Source organism: Diceros bicornis, chromosome 4 (genome assembly GCF_020826845.1).
Source record: "Diceros bicornis minor isolate mBicDic1 chromosome 4, mDicBic1.mat.cur, whole genome shotgun sequence".
Taxonomy (NCBI): Eukaryota; Metazoa; Chordata; class Mammalia; order Perissodactyla; family Rhinocerotidae; genus Diceros; species Diceros bicornis.
In genome coordinates this window covers 41,847,345-41,866,077 of record NC_080743.1, presented here as the reverse complement: position 1 = coordinate 41,866,077, position 18,733 = coordinate 41,847,345, and the positions used below count along the sequence as shown (strand labels likewise).

At 42.0% G+C, this 18,733-nt stretch overlaps 1 protein-coding gene across 1 annotated transcript; it reads left to right on the top strand.

The window, feature by feature from the left end:
- The first annotated feature begins 2,167 nt into the window (after positions 1-2,167).
- Positions 2,168-12,924, top strand: HENMT1 (HEN methyltransferase 1). Its single transcript, XM_058538668.1, has 8 exons — positions 2,168-2,198; positions 2,793-2,882; positions 3,854-3,976; positions 5,181-5,293; positions 6,031-6,165; positions 10,023-10,205; positions 10,960-11,137; positions 12,145-12,924. The coding sequence occupies exons 2-8, from the start codon at positions 2,865-2,867 to the stop codon at positions 12,655-12,657; spliced, it is 1,263 nt and encodes a 420-aa protein (XP_058394651.1). The 5' UTR covers positions 2,168-2,198; positions 2,793-2,864; the 3' UTR covers positions 12,658-12,924.
- Positions 12,925-18,733: the final 5,809 nt, after the last annotated feature.

Genomic DNA, 18,733 nt, shown 5'->3' with positions numbered 1-18,733 from the left:
AGTCCAGTTTACAGGTAGATAACAAAACCTCAAAGACCATGAAGAGGACTAGAATCTGATAGCCCCAAAAGTGCGCTACTGAAAATTATTTTTCCTCCTCTCCCAACAATACAATATTTGTCCTTTTGTGACTGGTTTACTTCGTTTACTTCAGTGTCTTCAAGGTTCATCCATGTTGTAGTGTGTCAGAATTTCATTCCTTTTAAAGGCTGAATAATATTTCATTGTATGTATACACCACTTTTGTTTATCCATTTATCCAATGATGGACATTGTTTCGACCTTCTGCTATTCTCAATAATGCTGCTGTGAACATTAGAGTATAAATATCTGTTCGATTCTCTGCTTTCAATTCTTTTGAGTATATACTGTTAACAGGTAAACTTGAAGAGTTTGAGCAAACATCAGTTCAGATTGGATAGCTCCTAACCACTGTCAGGAACCAGAGGAGAGACTTTTATAAAGAAGATGCCAAAGCAAAGAGAGGAAAATATTTGATGGGCTATCGCTTAAGCAGGTGCCTTATTTGGGAAAGCCTAGTTTGCTGACTGGTTGTCCTTAGGTTTCCATTTCTTAACTTTGAGGCATTTGCTGGCTTAGGTTTCAGTTTGCTTACATAGGCTGCCAAGCCATCAGAGCTACCTTGGTCTATTGGCCTCCTTGTTTAATGAATTTAAAAATACCCAGAAGTGGAATTCATTCATTCATTCATTCATTCATTCATTCATTTTTTGTGAGGAAGATTAGCTCTGAGCTAACATCTGTCGCCAATCCTCCTCTTTTTGCTGAGAAAGATTGGCCCTGGGCTAACATCCGTGCCCATCTTCCTCCACTTTATATGGGATGCTGCCACAACAGCATGGCTTGACAAGCGGTGCATCCTGACGCGCTGGGGATCCGAACCCCAGGCTGCCCCAGAGGAGCGTGCGCACTTAACCACTACGCCAGCCGGCCAGCCCCTGGAATTCATTTATTAATGCTTAAAGCTTCTGTTTAAATAAGGAATATGCTCCTTTAATGAAGACAGTCTGTTAAAACTGCAGTTTCGCCAGGCCAACAGGAACCTCTCAAGGGGTGAAACTTACCTTGACTTACATACTTTTTTCTGAGACTAGATTCCTCAAAATACCAAACCAAAAACTGTATGACTTATCTTTGTGATACCCCAAAGCTGTTAGCACTGTGCTTTGCATATATTAGGTATTAAGTGTTTGAAAATACAGTTCCGATATATTATTTATGGTATATTAATGGATTATTAATTCATTAGTAAACACCAGCTTTTTAGTCTTCTAAAATAGGACTAAATTTTTTTTTTCCCCCAAAGAAGGCACTTCGCTTCTCCTCTCCCCCTCCTTCAACACTTCCATCACATATAAGAAAGAAATCTCTGCCAGGGAAGGGGGACATGATACAGTCACTTTCCTAAGGGATCAGATAGTTGCGCCCCCAGAATGTGGAAATAGTATACCAATTGGAGGTTTGGGGGCTGAAACAATTTTTCTCAGAGTTTAAATGTTACTGGACTGACTTTACTCAGCCCAGAGTCCCCTTAGGGCCCCGTAGATTGTTCTGGGCATCGGAGCGGCGCTGATTCGTACACCAGCCGCCGGCCGGCTCGCGCGCAGCCCGCTCGCTCCTCTTGCCGCTCCCATTGGCCGGGGCCGTTTCGGGGCCTTCGCTGCGCTCGGGGAGAGCCACGAACCCAACAGCCGCCCGAGCCCGCGGCCCGCGGCCGCGCTGGCGCAGCGCTGCCTCCGTCCAACAGTCGCGGCTCTCGCCCGGCTGCGGCGGCTCGCAGCCCCGCGCGAGTGGGGGATGTGGCGGGGAGAGTGGTCCCGCCAAGGTTCGGACGAAGACCTAGAAAATACCTTCGGGGCATGCGCCACAGGCCGTTAAGAGACACAAAACCGACGCCTCGGAGCCTGGAGCCCAGAGGGATGGGGCCAGGCGCCGGGTGGGTGCGGCGCGCTGCGGGCGTAGGATAAGGGCGCGCCGCAGGACAGCCGGCGGCGCAGGTGTGGCCGGCGCAGGTGTGGACACGGGCGGGTAACGTCATGTCGGGAGGGCGTGCGCGCGTGCGCGGGCGGCGGGGGCGGGGCCCGGAGTTAAATAAGGCTGCGGCTCGGCGGAATCCGCTAGTCTCCGCTAGTCCCCGCTTTGCGCTTGTTACGTTTGGACGTGCTTCTTACTCGAAGGTAATAGCTGCGACGACTCATGCTCTGGGAGTACGTAATGCTGGCTCGCTTGAGGGGGGTTTTGGAATACAAGTTAGAGAATATAACTCAGAAGTTAGGTGATTGTCATGTTGCTTACATTTTAGACTAAGTTCTAGTTGATAGAGGCAAGTGTGCAATAGCGAACCGAAGTTTAAATTCACGTCCATCAGTGAATTGAATAGGTGTTGGAGCATCTTTAGCTTACCAATGACTTGGACACTTTTTTCCCCTCGAAATTTCATTTTGATCATGGGTGAACGAATAGTTGAAAGCAGTTTAAATGAGGTTGAGGGAGTTAATGAAATAGTCACAACTGAGAGGGTTGTTCAGTTTATAGCAAATAAAACTAATAGTAAAAGGAAAGAATGGGTGTTATTGTATTTAGCTGGGTTTGGCATTGTGAAAATTTACTTAGGCTTTCTGAGCCTGTTTGCTGTTGTCTGAAAAAATACTTGCTGAATAAATTCTGTGGATTAAATGCTAACGAAACTCGCTCTCTTTTCCCTGTTGATCTAGGCGGCTGTTTTGTCCAGGCTCCTTCTCTTTATAAAAAGTAGTATTTTATATTTCCAGCTGAGTCGTTGCTGATTCCTAGAGCTTGGAGGATACATCCGCATTTTTGTCTCAACAAAACTTGGAAACAAAATGGAAGAAAACGCAAAGGTGATGCTTCCCTTCTTAACCCCCTTGTATGACTCTCAAGAGTTAGCCGGGTCATGTACTGTGGTGTAATTACAAGCAAAATCCATCACGTTTAGTTCCTAGCATTTCTCGAGGTGTATATTTCTCTCAAGGCTCTATATAGAGGAAATTCCACATTTGGTGTATATAAAGTGAAATAAGTGTTTTTATTTTTATCATTGTTATTTTGAGAAGCAGAATGTACTTGCGATAAAAACATTGCAATAAGGGAGAGAGACTGGGCTCAACTCCACAAATACAACAAAGACAGCTGGGGATTTAGAGCCCATGAGGAGAGTGAGGGGTCAGTGGATAGAAGAGAGGAGATGTTAAGGGTATGGAGATTCCTGCTAAATAGATTTAACAGAATTCTTGCTGAAGGCAGGCCGGAGTGATCAGATATCAAGGGTGGGGGGGGTGCGGAATTTGGTGAGATACAGAGTTTGATCAGATGTCAAGGGTGGGGGGTTCTCTCTAAACTGATTTTGCAGGATTCTTGCTAAAATTGAGCTAGGCAGGCCAAAGGGGTCTAGGACAGGGTCTAGGTCGAGGCCTAGTCAGAAGAGGACTCAAGTTTGGCCAAGGAAAGTCTTTGTCAAAAAGTTTCCAGCCTCCTGCCTACCTGGAACCCCAGGGTTTGGCAGTTCACTCCACCAAAGGTCCCTTGTGACTAGGAGACTTAAAATTATTTCATTAAATGCATTAGTAAGTAATTTTCTCTTCAGCTGACTCTAAGCTATGGGAAGCATAAAGCCAGATTCTCACTTAATAAAGACATGAGAGGAGGGTTAGATGAGCTGTGGAGGAAATGCAGTGCCACCTAATGACAGAGGTGGTTGGAGGGCCAGTGTGTTCCACAAAGTGATTGGGAGAAATAAAGCTGTTTTTTAATTTAATTCCTAAAGTCATGCATGATTTAGAACACTTAACTTTTTTTGTTTGTAAACTTTCAGTGCAATGGTGTGGTTGATGGTTATTTTGACCTCAGCAAGAAGGTAATCGAGTTTGACCCTCCATTATACAAGCAGCGTTACCACTTCGTTAAAGATTTAGTGAATCGACATAACACCAAGAAGGTAGCTACGTATTTCTTTCCAAATGTTTAATTGTTAAGACTGTCTTATGAAATGTTTTGTCAAATAAAAATGAAATCTTAGTAAGGACTTAGTAAGCAGAGACTATTCAAAAAGATTATTGTAAGGAGGGAAAAGGATTATTGTAATAGGGCGAACACTGTGACCATAAGATCCCCATGCCTCTCAATAGTTGGCCAAAAACTATTTTTAGAGAGGAGTTTTTAATAGAGGAGTAAACTAAGCTATAAAGAGCTGGGTGAGAGAAGTAGGATGAAAGGGTGGTGTGATTGGGTAGTAGACGGTGTGACCCTGAGACCAGCCTGTTTTCTGGGAGGGATCCTTAAGTAGAGGCTACTTGTTTCCTCAGACTGAGGGCAGTCCAAAGTTCAGGGGCCTGAGGGAAGGAGAGAAGCTTGACCAAAGTTTGGTTTAACAAGAATTTTGCTCTGATCAGTGGGATAAGTAGTTAAGCTAATCACTCAAGGCACTAGGAGGTCTCTGAGAATGGGGGAAGATGGTACTTTCTGGAAGCCTGTTCTGGCACAGGTGGGTTCCTTTAACCTGTTTACCAGGAGCACAGGTAAAATTCAACATTGCCAGTTTCAAATGTGAAGAAAATCTTGACATTTTACCATTGGATGTGATCTTGTAGGTTCCACATTTCTAGAGAGTTTTGTCAGAACATCAGGCAGACCAGTCTTGTGGACATAGGTATTATGAGTCTTTTTAATTAGATGATAATGAGCCTACTCAGCTAGTTTTCAGAGGACAATCATGATTTCATACAACATACAAACATCTGGCAGTAGATATCTGGTTATTAAACTATGGATTGGATGGTCTGGATGTAGACCAGATGCTGGTAAGTTGAATTTCTAGACGAAAGTCTTTTTTGTTTGTGTCACTTTCAAGACTTGCTTAAGACTCCTGTGTGAAGGCTTTCCTTGGTTTAACTACACCACTGCTGTTTCTATACTCATACACTGTGTTTACATCTTTGTAGCCATCAGGGCACATGTATTCAGTTGAAGTATCTAAAATTTATTTAAGTATCTAAAATTTATCAGAACGTTTCCCATCGTTAAGCAAGGGACACATGACTATATTATGATTTTATTTCTGATACTCCCTCAAAAAATTTTGATCATGTTTGACTTATGGCTGTAAATGTCTTTGGAATATTAACATTCTATTTCATCTACAGGTTGCAGACTTAGGATGCGGTGACAATACGCTCTTATGGATGCTCAAAATCCACAGTCGCGCTGAACTGCTTGTTGGAGTAGATATCAATGAATCTAGGTTACGTTACTCATGGTAATACCTACTTTCTGAAAGAATTGCTCATTAATCTAAAACTAGTGGTACTATTAATTATACTTAGAGGAAGTGTCTATGTTATGCAACTTGTTTTAAAAGATCGGCACTATGAGAGCCTCAAGCTCACCAAATAACACTAATTGGCTGTACGTACTGTGACTAATACCTATGTTTTGTTTCTATCAATGTAGAAAGTATAGCCTCACTTAAGTAATTATGGTAGTCAAAGCAAAGCATCGGAATTCAATTTCAAATGGTGGAATGTAATTACTTTAATGCTGGACACACCATGATGACTTATAGAAGAGGATGTAAATTGCACCAGAGCACTGGGGCAAAGGCCCCAGGCCTCCTCCAGTTTGAACCAGAGCAGCTCTCCAATCTCTTTGATTTATATATTAGACTTCCAGAAATTGTTTCAAGAATATTCTTCTAAAGAACAAAAAGTTAAAAATCACTGATCCAGAGTGAGCTGGGAGACCGAAACTATTAAAAATGAGAGCAATATCCAATATTCAGAACTCTTGTTCTCATTAGCCAGTTATTTCCCTGTGAGAGAAGAGGTTACCCTCTGACCTGGTGCTTAATACATCAAGTCATGGAAAACTGGCCATGTCAGACTTACCAGTGTAGGTAGAAGATAATCATCAAGATCACACAGTTCTGTAGCTGAGATTTTCTAAGTAAATTATTGTGTCCAGATGTTCCTTTCTAACACAAAAATGCTTTCGTAGGGATAAGCTATCTCCATCCTGGGGGAACCATCTAAGTCCCCGGGATCTGGATTTGACCGTTACTTTGTATGTTGGCTCTGCTGTGGAGAGAGACAGTCGTTTGCGTGGATTTGACTTGATAACATGTATTGAATTGTAAGTATTAAACTGATTCTTACTATATAAATTCATCTGAAAAATCTGAATGAATTAGCTCAGTAAATTTAGTGTCCTAAATATATATTTGTCATAATCTGAATTCTTATTTGTAAAGAAAATTGCTTATCAGTGGTAGTGTAATGTACATACTGACCTTGCTTTTCTTACTTAGCAGTGTATCTTGGAGATGATTGCACGTCAGACCTAAAGTGCTTCTGCATTCTCATTGCTGTACATTTTCCCACTCTATGAATAACATAACGTGTTTATCTAGTGCCATGTTGAGGAGCACTTTTGATGACTTGATGTTACTTTTGTTATTGTAATACATGGCTTTGTATATATGTCATTTTTGCGTGTGTAACTATATCTGTAGTTTACATTCCTAGAAGTAAAATGCTGAGTCAAAGGATGTGTATATTTGTAATTTTGATAGTCCTTTTAGTTATGGTGAAGGCTGCGCTGATAGAACAGAGGCCTCAAAATAGGGGTTTAAAGAGAGTAGAACCTTATTTCTCTTATCTGATTTGAGTGGTCCATGACTGGCAGTGGCTTGGCTCCTCGAAGTCACTCAGGAACCAAATTCCTTCTGTCTTGTTCTGCCATCCCCTGGAATGTTAGACCCATCTGTATGCACATAGTTGGGTCACAGGCATATTTTTGTTCCAGTCCATGGGAGAGGGGAAAATCATAGAGGCATGTATGACAGATGTTTTATGACCCAGACCCAGGAGGCTCACATCTCTTCCACTCTATTTATGAGAATTTAGGCTTACAGTCACTGCTGGCTTGAAAAGGGCTGGAAATGTATCCTCTAACTGGACAGCCATATGCCTGTGACAGCTCTTACTAGGGAAGAAGGGTAGCATATAGATTTTGGTGGACAACTAGTAGAGACCACCACAAGTCATTGCTAAACTGCCCTCCCAAGCAGTTGTTCTGATGTGCCCTCCTATCGGCCATGCGGGGGGGTCTGCTTCCCCTTGACCTTCCCCTTCACCATCTATCTTTTCCAACTTTGACCTATCCCAGCTTTTTTACCTTTGATCTGATAGGAAGGATAATCTCAGTGTAGCTTCAATTTATATTTCTCTTGAGCAAAGGTACACTTTTCACTTGCTCAAGAGACATTGGTTTTCATTCTCTGAACTGTGTGTATCCTTAATGAATTTTTCTATTGGGTCTGTGGCATTTTTCTTACTGATTCATATGCTTTTTTTTTTTTTTTTATGTTAGAGGAATTAGCCCTTTAACCATGATACAGATTGCAGACATTTCTCCCAACCTTATTTTTCTTTATTTTTAGTAGTTTTGAAAAATAACACATTAAAAGTAATATTTTTGGGCAGAGGTACAGTTCTGTGGATTTTAACAGTTTAATGTAACCGTTACCAGTGTCAGGGCATAGAACAGTTCCATTACAGAAGACAACTCCTACCCCATTGTGGCCATTTTGAGAACATTCTGATAGTATAATCCTATAGTATGTGACATTTAGAGACTCTTTCACTCAGTTAATGCCTTTGAGATTTATCCAACTTCTTGTGTGCCAGTTTGTTCTGTTTAGTTCCTGAGTTGTGTTCAACGTATGAATGTGCCACCTTTTATCCTTTAACCCATTTAAGGATATTTGGGTTGTTTCCACTTTGGGGCGATTATGAATAGAACTGTTACAGACATTCACATACAGGCTTTGCACGAACACATGTCATTTCACCTGGGAGTGGGATACTGAGTCATGTGGTTTCAAGTGTGTGTGTGTGTTTTGCCTTTAGAATTTTTGTTTATTTCCTTCCCTCTACGGATTTGAGTTTTATTTGCTCTCTCTCCTTAACTTCTTGGAATACTTATCAGCTGTCTGATTTTTCAGCTTTTCTAATGTATAGATTTAAAGCAGTACTTTTCCCTTAAGTATAGTACAGCTGTAACTAAAGTTTTGACATGCAGTATTTGCACTGGTGAAGCAAAGAAGCCAAATAGAAGAGGCTGCTAGATTTGACAAGTTGGAGACCATTCTTGACTAGTGTCCAGGTCCTCAATTCACCTTCTATGCTTCTTCCTATAGCTGGTTGAAAGGTCGTGATGCTTCCTCCCATCACCATCCTGCTGAGAAATGGTGCTTATGGGGAGATGCACAGGCTCGAAGGCATATTTGCCCTAAAATGGCATCTCAGTCTGTCAGTTCATGTTGTCTCTTCAGAAACTGCATTTTTCAGGCAAAGGCTCTATCTTTAAATTGCTTCTACCTTCTGTTGCTCTGCAAGGCAAAGATACATAGGTGGGTTAGATGAACATGTAGCATCGGAATATATGTTCCCTGGTCCAGGTGGCTGCCTACACAGGGACAGCTGATCTGGTTCTTCAGTGTGTATGGGCAGTCTCTACCGGGACCTGCTGCCAAAGCCCACAACAGGTATTAAAGGCATGTTGTGGTCTCAGCGCGGCAGGGCTCCCGGGAGCTTGCCGTCCCCTTGCAGACTTGAACCTATCTTTATTATTCTTGGTGCTGCAGACTTCCCATTCAGTCCCTGGCACTTGGCTACAAATCAGTTGGCCCTCTGGCAAGCTCCGGGCCAGGTGACCTGCAAATTTCCATCTCCCTTCCCCAGTTTCCCTGTTGGAATGTGGAAACCTTTGTGCAGCATTGAAGCAGAGAGTGGGTCAGGTCTGCTAACTCTAACTCAGCCTGTTAACTCATCACGAGGTGCTGCCACCTTACTGAGGGAGCCCCAGGTTTCTTAGAGGGTGTGGGGAGCTGGGTGGGAGTAGAGAAACCAGAGGCACGTGAGGAGTGTTGTGATAAGGTTTTGTCCTCAAAGCCTGGGGAAGGAAATTGTCTCCCTGCCTCTTATTCATAGTGGCTCCAGAGTTTGCTTGTGGATTGGTCTGAAGCTCAGGCCCCTGTGAAGCACTTTGATGGATATCTGGTTTCTTTAAGGCAAATCGATTTAGATGGGATGTCCAACAAGACTATCAGACACATTTTTTGGGGTAACTTAATTTTTACATAGTTGCAAATTTACAGAAAAGCTACAGGAATAGTACAAGAAACTCTCATGTCCTGCATCCAGATTCACCAGTTGTTTACATTTGACTCCATTTACTTTGTCTTTTTCTCTAAATATATTTATTTGAAAATTTTTTATCTGAACCATTTGAAAGTTGGAGGCATCATATCCCTTTACCCTAAATACCCTAGTATATATTTTCTAAGAACAAGGACTTTTTCTTACATAACTGTGGTATAATTATATCAGGAAATTTAACATTGATACAATACTATTATCCAATCTATAACCCATACTCAAAATTAGTTATTCCAATAATGTCCTTCTTATAGCTGTTTTCATATTTAGTGCTCATTTAAAATGGTCCAGGATTGTAGTGCATTTAGTTGTCATGTCTCTTTGGTCTCCTTTAATCTGGAACAGGTGTGCTCAGTCTTTCATTGTCTTATTTGTCCTCGATATTTCTGAGGAATACCTGCTAATTATCTTGTAGGGTGTCAATTTCCTCATTATACATTCAGGGTATGCATTTTTGACAGGAATACCATAGAAGTGATATTGTGTCTTTACTGGTGTATCATATCAGGGAGGTACCTGCTCAGATACCTTTTTTAAGAGGTATTGACAGTGAGGCCCAGAGAGCACAGCAAAGGACTTTAGTTGGATAGGAGGACACCATAGGCAAAGGGAAGGATGGGAATTGTTTTTAGGCCATTTAAGCACTATTACATATATGCAAAGAAGGGATAAATCAATGTAAAGACAGAAATTGTTTTGCTAAATCAATTAGGAAATTCTTGCAAGTGAAGCTAGATTTTATTGTATCTCTCTTATTTACCATTTTAGAATAGAACATTTGAATTCAGAAGATCTGGCCAGGTTTCCTGAAGTTGTATTTGGATACTTCTCTCCAACCATGATAGTCATCAGCACACCAAACTCTGAATTCAATCCCCTGTTTCCACTGGACAATGCCTTAAGAGATCTAGATCACAAATTTGAGTGGAACAGAATGCAATTTCAGACCTGGTGAGTTCTTAAAGTGTTTTTGTTTACAGTCATGTGGCGCTTAACCATGGGGATACGTTCTGAGAAATGAGGGGTGTTAAACTACTGTTGACCTTCTGTCTTTCACCCACGAATTTAATGCCTTTCCAATAACTAAACATTGTGGCTGTAACTTTTACAGTTTGAGGTAGAACAGCAAAACCATGAAATTTTTAGCTGCTTGATAATTTCATGGCTAGAAGATTTGTTCTTACTGCAGATCTTACCAACCTCAGCATAGAATTATTTTTCTTATTAAGTTGAGAAATTGACCTTTTCACTTAAAGGAAGCACTTTTACAGCTTCTCTTTAGCATATCCGAATTGCCAGTATCACTACTCTTGAGTTTTGGGGCCATTATTAAATAAAATAAGGGTTATTAGAACACAGGCAGTGAGATACCAAGACAGTTGATCTGATAACCAAGACAGTTTATCTGATAACCAAGATGGCTACTGACTAATGGCGGGTAGTGTAGACAGTGTGAATACCCTAGACAAAGGGATGATTCAAATCCTGGGCAGGATCGAGCAGGATGGCATGAGTGCGATTTCATCACCAAATTTAAAACTTGTGAATTGTTTATTTCTGGAATTTTCCATTTCATATTTTTGGACCATGGTTGCCTATGGGTAACTGAAACCATGGAAAGCAAAACTGTGGATAAGGGGGGCACTTAATGTATTTAACAGTAGCTCTAAGTTTTGAAAAATTATTTTTCCCGTTTTGATTTCAGGGCTTTAGATGTGGCAAATCGCTACAATTACTCTGTGGAGTTTACTGGTGTGGGAGAACCACCAGCAGGAGCTGAGAACGTTGGATATTGTACCCAGATAGGGATCTTCTGGAAAAATGAAGCAAAGGCAACTGAATCGTGCATTTCAGAGCAGGATGGTGAACATGCTTATAAACTTGTGAGTATTCTTCCTGAGGTAGCTCTCAAGGCAAGAAGTATATTTATTAGGACGGTGAGCTCTTTTTATAAGAGTCCCCAATGGAGAGAGAAGTGTAAATGACCTTATTTTGAGGTTGACCCTAGGAGAATCATTCATGCCCCCCCAGCTGCTGTCAGAATTGGTCTACAGTGGCCCTTGAGACTGCCTGGCCTTTTGCCGTGTCTCAAAGCATATTACAGAGAATAATCTGCTGGAGTCTTCTTAGAATACTTCCAAGCTGTTTGTGCCAGCAGCCCCCCTTTTGTAATCTGTTCGGATCCTCAGAAGGAAAGAGGAAAGAGGAAAGCCAGCAGCAGTTCCTCTGCAGCTTGGCTCAGGAAATGACTTGGAACTGAGCCTCCACGCCTCTCAGACCCTTTTGGTTTAAGGAGGTATGGTGAAGAATAAACACAATTTTCCCTTTGAATTAAAGTTTTTCTTTTTTACCCTTTTCCTTCCAATATCAAGTAGGAATAATAAGGTTGGTGTGAATTGGTGGAAACTTGGCTGGGAGACTTGGTGCATTAGAATTCTGAAAGCAAATCAGTTAATGTCTGTGTCAATAGTTGACTCCTGTTAACAACGTGGCATTTTCGATTCGTAAGGTTTGATGAATGTACATATGGTTAATATGTATATGCAGTTATTTATTTATTTTTTTGAGGAAGATTGGCCCTGCGCTAACATCTGTTGCCAATCTTCCTCTTTTCTTTTTTCTCCCCAAAGCCCCAGTACATAGTTGTATAGTATAGTTGTGGAGTTGTAGCTCTGTGTGGGACACTGCCTCAGCATGGCTTGATGTGTGGTGAGTAGGTTAGTGCCCAGGATCTGAACCAGTGAACCCCGGGCCGCTGAAGCGGAACGTGTGAACTTAACTGCTATGCCACCGGGCCGGCCCCTGCAGTTAATTCTTACTGTGGTAAAATGTTGTTAATAGTTTTGAAAATTTTCCTATATTCTTAAGTGTTGTTTTTTCCTCCCTTCAGCTTTATACAGTCTTATATCCGAGTTTACAGCAAGAAAAAGTCCGTAAATTTGTAGTGCTTAATGAAGTGTACCGAGAAGTCTACATCATGAGACGTAGATTTATTCGAATTCTGATACCAATGGATGACTCTGAATTTAATAATTCAGAAGACAGTGACGCTTCAGAGACTGAGTTCAAAGACAGGTTTGTTGGACCACCAGCCTTCACAGAAGCCCAAAAAGCTGAGTTCAGACTCCTTGGACCGGCCTTCACAGAAGCCGAGAAAACCGAGTTCGTACTCCTTGGACCGGCCTTCACAGAAGCCGAGAAAACTAACATAGTGAATTCTCCCAAACCTTTTTGTGTTGGAAATGAGTTTTGTGTACCCCTAGAAAGGCTTCTTGCTTATCCCAAGGTGAACCGCATATGTGATAACATAGAGATGCTGAGAACGTACATTGCTGACACAGTAACACTGAGCAGCGATGGTTCCACAATGAAGGTTGAAATACCTGATCATGATGATTACTGAGCCATCCTTGTTTCCTGAAATTCAGGGTCTTGGCAATAGTTGGATTCATTTAGAATTTAAACTTTTTGTGTAGTCATAATTCAAGAAACCTTTGAAATTTCCTATCGAACCTTGTTAGTGGTGTTTTTTTTAAAATATGCTTTTTTGGGGGGTGGGTATTGAGAGTTTTATAACATGCCTCTGTATACGTTTTTTGTGTTAGAGCCATATGTTGAATGTGACATTAAAAATTTTGAAAGAAAAGTGAATTGTCAAATACTTTTAAAACCTTTTCCCAGGGGGTAAGAGGCACTTTAAGAATCTTTCTAGGATTCTGGAGTTCTTTTGGGCTAAATTCTAACCTCTGTAATACTTCACCTGAAACATCATAGAGAAGAGGAATGCCAGTGTTTGAAGGGAACGGAAGCCTCTCATGATGTGAACAGTCCACAGTTTTTGAGCACCCACTCTCTTTGAGAACTTGCCTGTTGGAATTGGGGTGGTAATAGGAATGGGAGAGAGAAATGCAGCTTCACACAATGGGGGAAAAACAGTGGTCTTCGTGAGAGACATTTCTTTCTGAGGCACAGGAGTGCAGAGGTAAGCCGACCAGGCATGGCAGTTCTGCTACCACAGGACCCATATGTCCATCTTGCTGCTTTGCTCTCAGGGACAAAGATGGATGATTGAGCTTTAGCTACCACTTGCATATTCCAAACCAGCAGAAAGGAAAAAGGAAAAAAGGGACAAAGGGCATGTGTTGGCTGTCTGGTAAGGTTTGCTGCAAGTTGTTATACACCACTACTGCTGCTGCTTGACCAGATTGAAGTCTCATGGCCATACCTTGCAGCAAAGGAAGCTGGGAAGTGTAGACTTTTATTCTGGGAGGTCCATGCCCACTTGGCCTTCTGCCAAGGAATAAGGGACGAAAAGACAATGTGGCAACTTGCCAGCCTATGCTACAACTGGAATAGCCTGATTAACCTGGAACAAGCTGTGGCTGTGCAGAGTTGGTGCCTGGCAAGGGCTTCCTGGAGGTCATAATACTCAAGCTGAGTGTTTGGGGTTAATACAGTCATGCACTACATAACGATGTTTCAGTCGATGACTGACCACATAAGACACTGGTCTCATATTAGTGCCATATAGCCTGCGTGTATGGTAGGCTATACCATCTAGGTTCGTGTAAGTACACTCTATGGTGTTCACACAAGGACATATTTCTCAGAATGTATCCCCATCTGTAAATGACAGATGATAGAAAGTGGATTTAGAGGGTGGGTGGGGGAAGAGATTCTAGAAGAGAATAGTCTATTAATCACATAACTCTAGTGAACCAGCTGTTCTCTCCTTACATTTCATTGACTGCTCCATCAGATCCACCCCCCCGCCCGCCCCGTGTCCTTACACTGATGTTCCCTTCTGAAAGCAAGCGTATGATCTAAAGATTTACCCTTCCTTCCCTCCCCTCCCCACCTCCACAAAAGGCCCTCTGTGTGCCCTCAAATTTCTAGGCCTCTCACAACTTTCACCTTAGGGCATCGTTCTCAGTGTTGCTCTTCTGTGTTATAGGCAAGATGTCTAGACAAGGCTAGCCCTTTCTCCAAAGTCAACACATTAACTTTATTCCAAGTTGAACCACTCATGACTGCCCTGAGTGATGGCAGCACCTCTTCCTCATGGCCCCAGCCAGTCTCTGTGCTACTCCTGTACCTACATTCTTGACGTTTGTCTTGACCACACTGCCTATCTTGATACAGACCTTTCTTTGCCCATTGAAAGGTTCATGAATGCTTTAAGCCAGAGGTCAGCAAATGCTCTTGTACGGACAGAGTAAATCTTTTCAACTTTGCAGCTGTTAAACTCTGAGTTGAGGTGGAAAAGCAGCCAATAGATGACACGTAAACAAGTGGATGTGGCTGTGTCCCAGTAAGATGTTAATTAGAAAGCAGCTGCCCGTTTGGCTATAGTTTGCAGACCCTCGTTTTAAAAAAAAAGTCATATACCCTTCCTTACTCTTCAGCAGCACAGAAATCAAGGTCTTTCTAAAGGGAAAAAAGTAGAGACTTAATTTCCTATTGCTGTAAATGCAGCCAAAGTCAGGTTTGCTAAGGGACTTGTTAGCCCACTTGTGTGTATAATGGGGGCCATAACCATATCATGGAGTTCTTGTAGGCACTAAGAATAGTGCTTGGCCCAGGGTAATGTTTCGTCTTCGGTAGCTGTGTTAATCTCAGGCTCATTCTTGTATCCAGGCAGCCAATTCTCACAGCGATGCATATTGCAGACCTAGAAAGTGAACACAATCATTCTTCTACAACGTTCTTTCTGAAGCAGCATGATCAAACACCTAATTAGTTAAAAAAAAACAAACAAACTGGCAACTCTATCCTTTGTATGTATAGAACCTTTTCTGCTCTATACACAGAATGAGTTGGTATAGTTGCCAGATTTCAAGTGTCTCACAGACTCTCGAAGCATGGGGACCTGCAGAAATGAGGTCTAGTCCTCTCCAGCCACTGCCTCTGTTAGACTTGCCATCTGCTCACTCTTCACTGCCCCTCCCATGGCGTGCCCAGCTCACTGGAAACCTGCCCCCCAGGGGGCACTGCTGGATGGCCAGTCCCTCTTCATCTCTACGTTTCTGAGAATAATTTTCCAGGAACTTCTTGCGAAAGGGGCCACAAAAGGAATTTTTTTGTGTGTGAGGAGGACTAGCCCTGAGCTAACATCCGATGCCAATCCTGTCCTTTTTTCTTGAGGAAGATTGGTCCTGAGCTAACATCCGTGGCCATCTTCCTCTATTTTATATGGGACGCCGCCACAGCACGGCTTAACAAGCGGTGTGTCCGTGCGTGCCCGGGATTCGAACCTGTGAACCCTGGGCCGCTGCAGAGCGCGCGCACTTAACCGTTTGCGCCACCGGGCTGGCCCCAGGAATGTTTTTTAATTCTTGAATATATGAAAATGTTTATCCTATCTTCATATCTGAAATGTCACAATCATATGCCTTAGTATGAGTGGGGTTTCCCCCCCATATGGTGGGATACATATCAGTAGGCCCTTTCTATCCAGGGAAATGTTTTTATATAATTTCTTTAATAAATCTTCCCTTTGCTTTCTTGTTGGAGAACTCCTACTGGTTATATATTGTATCTTACATGTTGGCTAAAGCTGATTTCCTGCTGTCATAAAACCAGGGCTAAGCACGGCTTTTAGATCCTATGGTTTGAGCAGCCTTTGGCTGCAGAGACTGTGGGGAGGGAGGGAAACACAATATCTTAAACTTGGGTTCTGGCTGAAACTTGACCTTAAGGTGTTTGAAGTCTTGGTGGGGAAGGTGGTTGCTGCTACCTTTCCCCAGTTCTCCAAAAACAAAAACACAGAAAAAACTTTGCTGCCAATTAAAAACTGCAAATTGTTTTTTTCTATAATCTAAAAAAATAAAATTTTAAAAGCAATACTGTAAAAATTAAGACAATTCAGAACTTTATAGGATTTAAAGGAAATTTTAGGGCCGGCCCCATGGCTTAGCGGTTAAGTGCGCGCGCTCCGCTGCTGGCGGCCCGGGGTTCGGATCCCGGGCGCGCACCGATGCACCGCTTCTCTGGCCATGCTGAGGCCACATCCCACATACAGCAACTAGAAGGATGTGAAGCTATGACATACAACTATCTACTGGGGCTTTGGGGGAAAATAAATAAATAAATAAATAAAATTATAAATTAAAAAAAAATAAAGGAAATTTTATAATAAAGACTAAACTTTTTCCTTAATATCTGCCCTCCATCACCATCTTGGGAGTCCCTGCCTCTCAAATTCACTGCTTCGCTTGCAAGGAGCAGCCCTGCCCACCATTCCTCAGAGAATTCCAGTGGATAAAATGTCTATTTTCTGATATCAACTATTTTACATAAATGATATTTACTACATGTTTTGATGCAGCTTCCTTTACCATTAGCAACATATTTTATAAATTCATTTCCATCTATTTGTACTCCATTCTTTTTAATGAATACATGGGCCCTTTTACAAAACATTAATAGTAATGCAAGTTCATGCTAAAAAAATTCAGACCGCTCATAAGGATGTAAAGAAGAAATTAAATATCCCTTAACAGTTTGCCCCCCAACCTGCCTCCATTTCATTTCCTAGAAACAACTACCTAAGGTTTCTTATGTTTCTTTCCAATTAACTACAAGTAGAATCCAGTTTTGCAAGAACCAGTAACCTTTTGGGGGGCAGACTGTTCCTTTTACGAGGAAAACCACTTGAATGGGCCACACGGTTTTGTAAATATAGAGGCCTCAAGAACAGAAACTTAAGGTGTCTGTGCTCCAAGGAATTAAACTGCACTGTATGGCAATGAAAAATGTGGTTCTGTAGGAGGCAGTGTTTTATCTGCAGATTTTTCTTGGAAAGTTACCACCACCACCGCCACCTATCCCTCAGAGTAGGTGTGAAATTTGTGTTACCAGATACTAGTTGGAACCTCTTCCGACCCTTGAGATCCGAGTAAGATTTCCTTCTAATTCCTATTTCCATGGTCTGGGCAATTCAAAGCCCTTTTAAAGATTTCTCTGATTTCCTAGAAACTTAAGTTCTCACAGCTCTCCCAGTCTTCAATTTCAGGTTTCACATAATTGAGATGTGAAGCTCTGCCCCTTCAATGTCTCCACAAGACTCACAAAACACTTCCACACAGCAGCATCCAGTCTCAGCATCCTTCCCTTAGCTTCCTACTCCTCCCCACCCTTTCCTCTCCTCTGTTCTCTTCTTTCCAACCTTCATTTATCTACAGGATACTCAGCAATTGAGCTCTCTTTAAAATACCGCTCTCAGCCCCTGGGGCTCTCAATTCTGTCAGTGATTATCAGGGAATAACTCCAAATGAGAGTAATTCTTTCAGCTAGAGTTTGGGTGCCAACAAAAATCACCTCGCTACACCTGGTCCTGTGGACTCAGCACCATCGGCAGTGGGAAGGTGGACTCATGATTCTACCTTCATGGAGGACGTTAGGTGTTAACTATGGCCAACTTGGTTTATCATTGTATGTGACGCACATCTCTGGGGATAGCCGGAAATAGAGAACACTAAGGAGTATTGCTGAGATCTAGCAAACAAGCTGGTAAGAGCCAGAAGTCAAAAATTTGTACAATAAATGTTTATTTCACCTCTCTTGCAACTAGTTTTTGAAGCCAGCAGCATGCTGGTTATACACCTCTTATGAAAATTGTCAATGCCGTCTGCCCATTTATCTGTTGGGTTCTTAACGTTACTGCCAACTTGTATGTACTCTTTGCCTGCACTGCTGCGGTTATCCCAGCGTACTCGATTTCATCCCGCATCCTGTGACCCTAGCTAGAATTAGTCAAATTAAGGTCTGATCGTTAATTACTGTCTTTCCCAGAAACACTGCATTGCTCCCTACTTCCACACCTCATCTTTGACTCTATCAGATTCTTCTCTTGCATTGAACAGGCTCTGTGTTTTTCCACTGCTATGTCTTTGTCCTGCCTTGTCCCTCTGGAAGCCCTTTATCATGCTGACCACCATGTCCTTTCTAGTAGGGATCCTCATCGAACTGAATTTACAGAATCTATCATTAATCTCATACTGAAGGAAAACAATCTTACCTTATTTAAGCAAAGTATGCAATGCTTCCAAATCTTTTTGCAAGTATTTCAAACTATTTAAAATTAGTAAATTTGATCTTAATTCCATAGAATATAGAGGAAAGAAGAGTAAACACAGCATCAAGTGCGAGAGGTAGATTTGAACTGAACCACTGAAGTTCAATGCCAGAAGGTGGCACACTCTTCCCACTTAAACGCACTCATTTGCTTTGAGGACTCCCTGATATAAATAAGACGCAAAAAAATTAGTTATGCCAATTTTCTATAGAAGTTTGAAGCTTTTTGCAATGCGTACTCAGGAAAATTGCTGCTGACATGGTTTAAAATCTAGTGAAGTCAATTTCTGTTTTTTTTTATTTTATTTATGTATTTATTTTCCCCAAAGCCCCAGTAGATAGTTGTATGTCATAGCTGCACATCCTTCCAGTTGCTGTACGTGGGACGTGGCCTCAGCATGGCC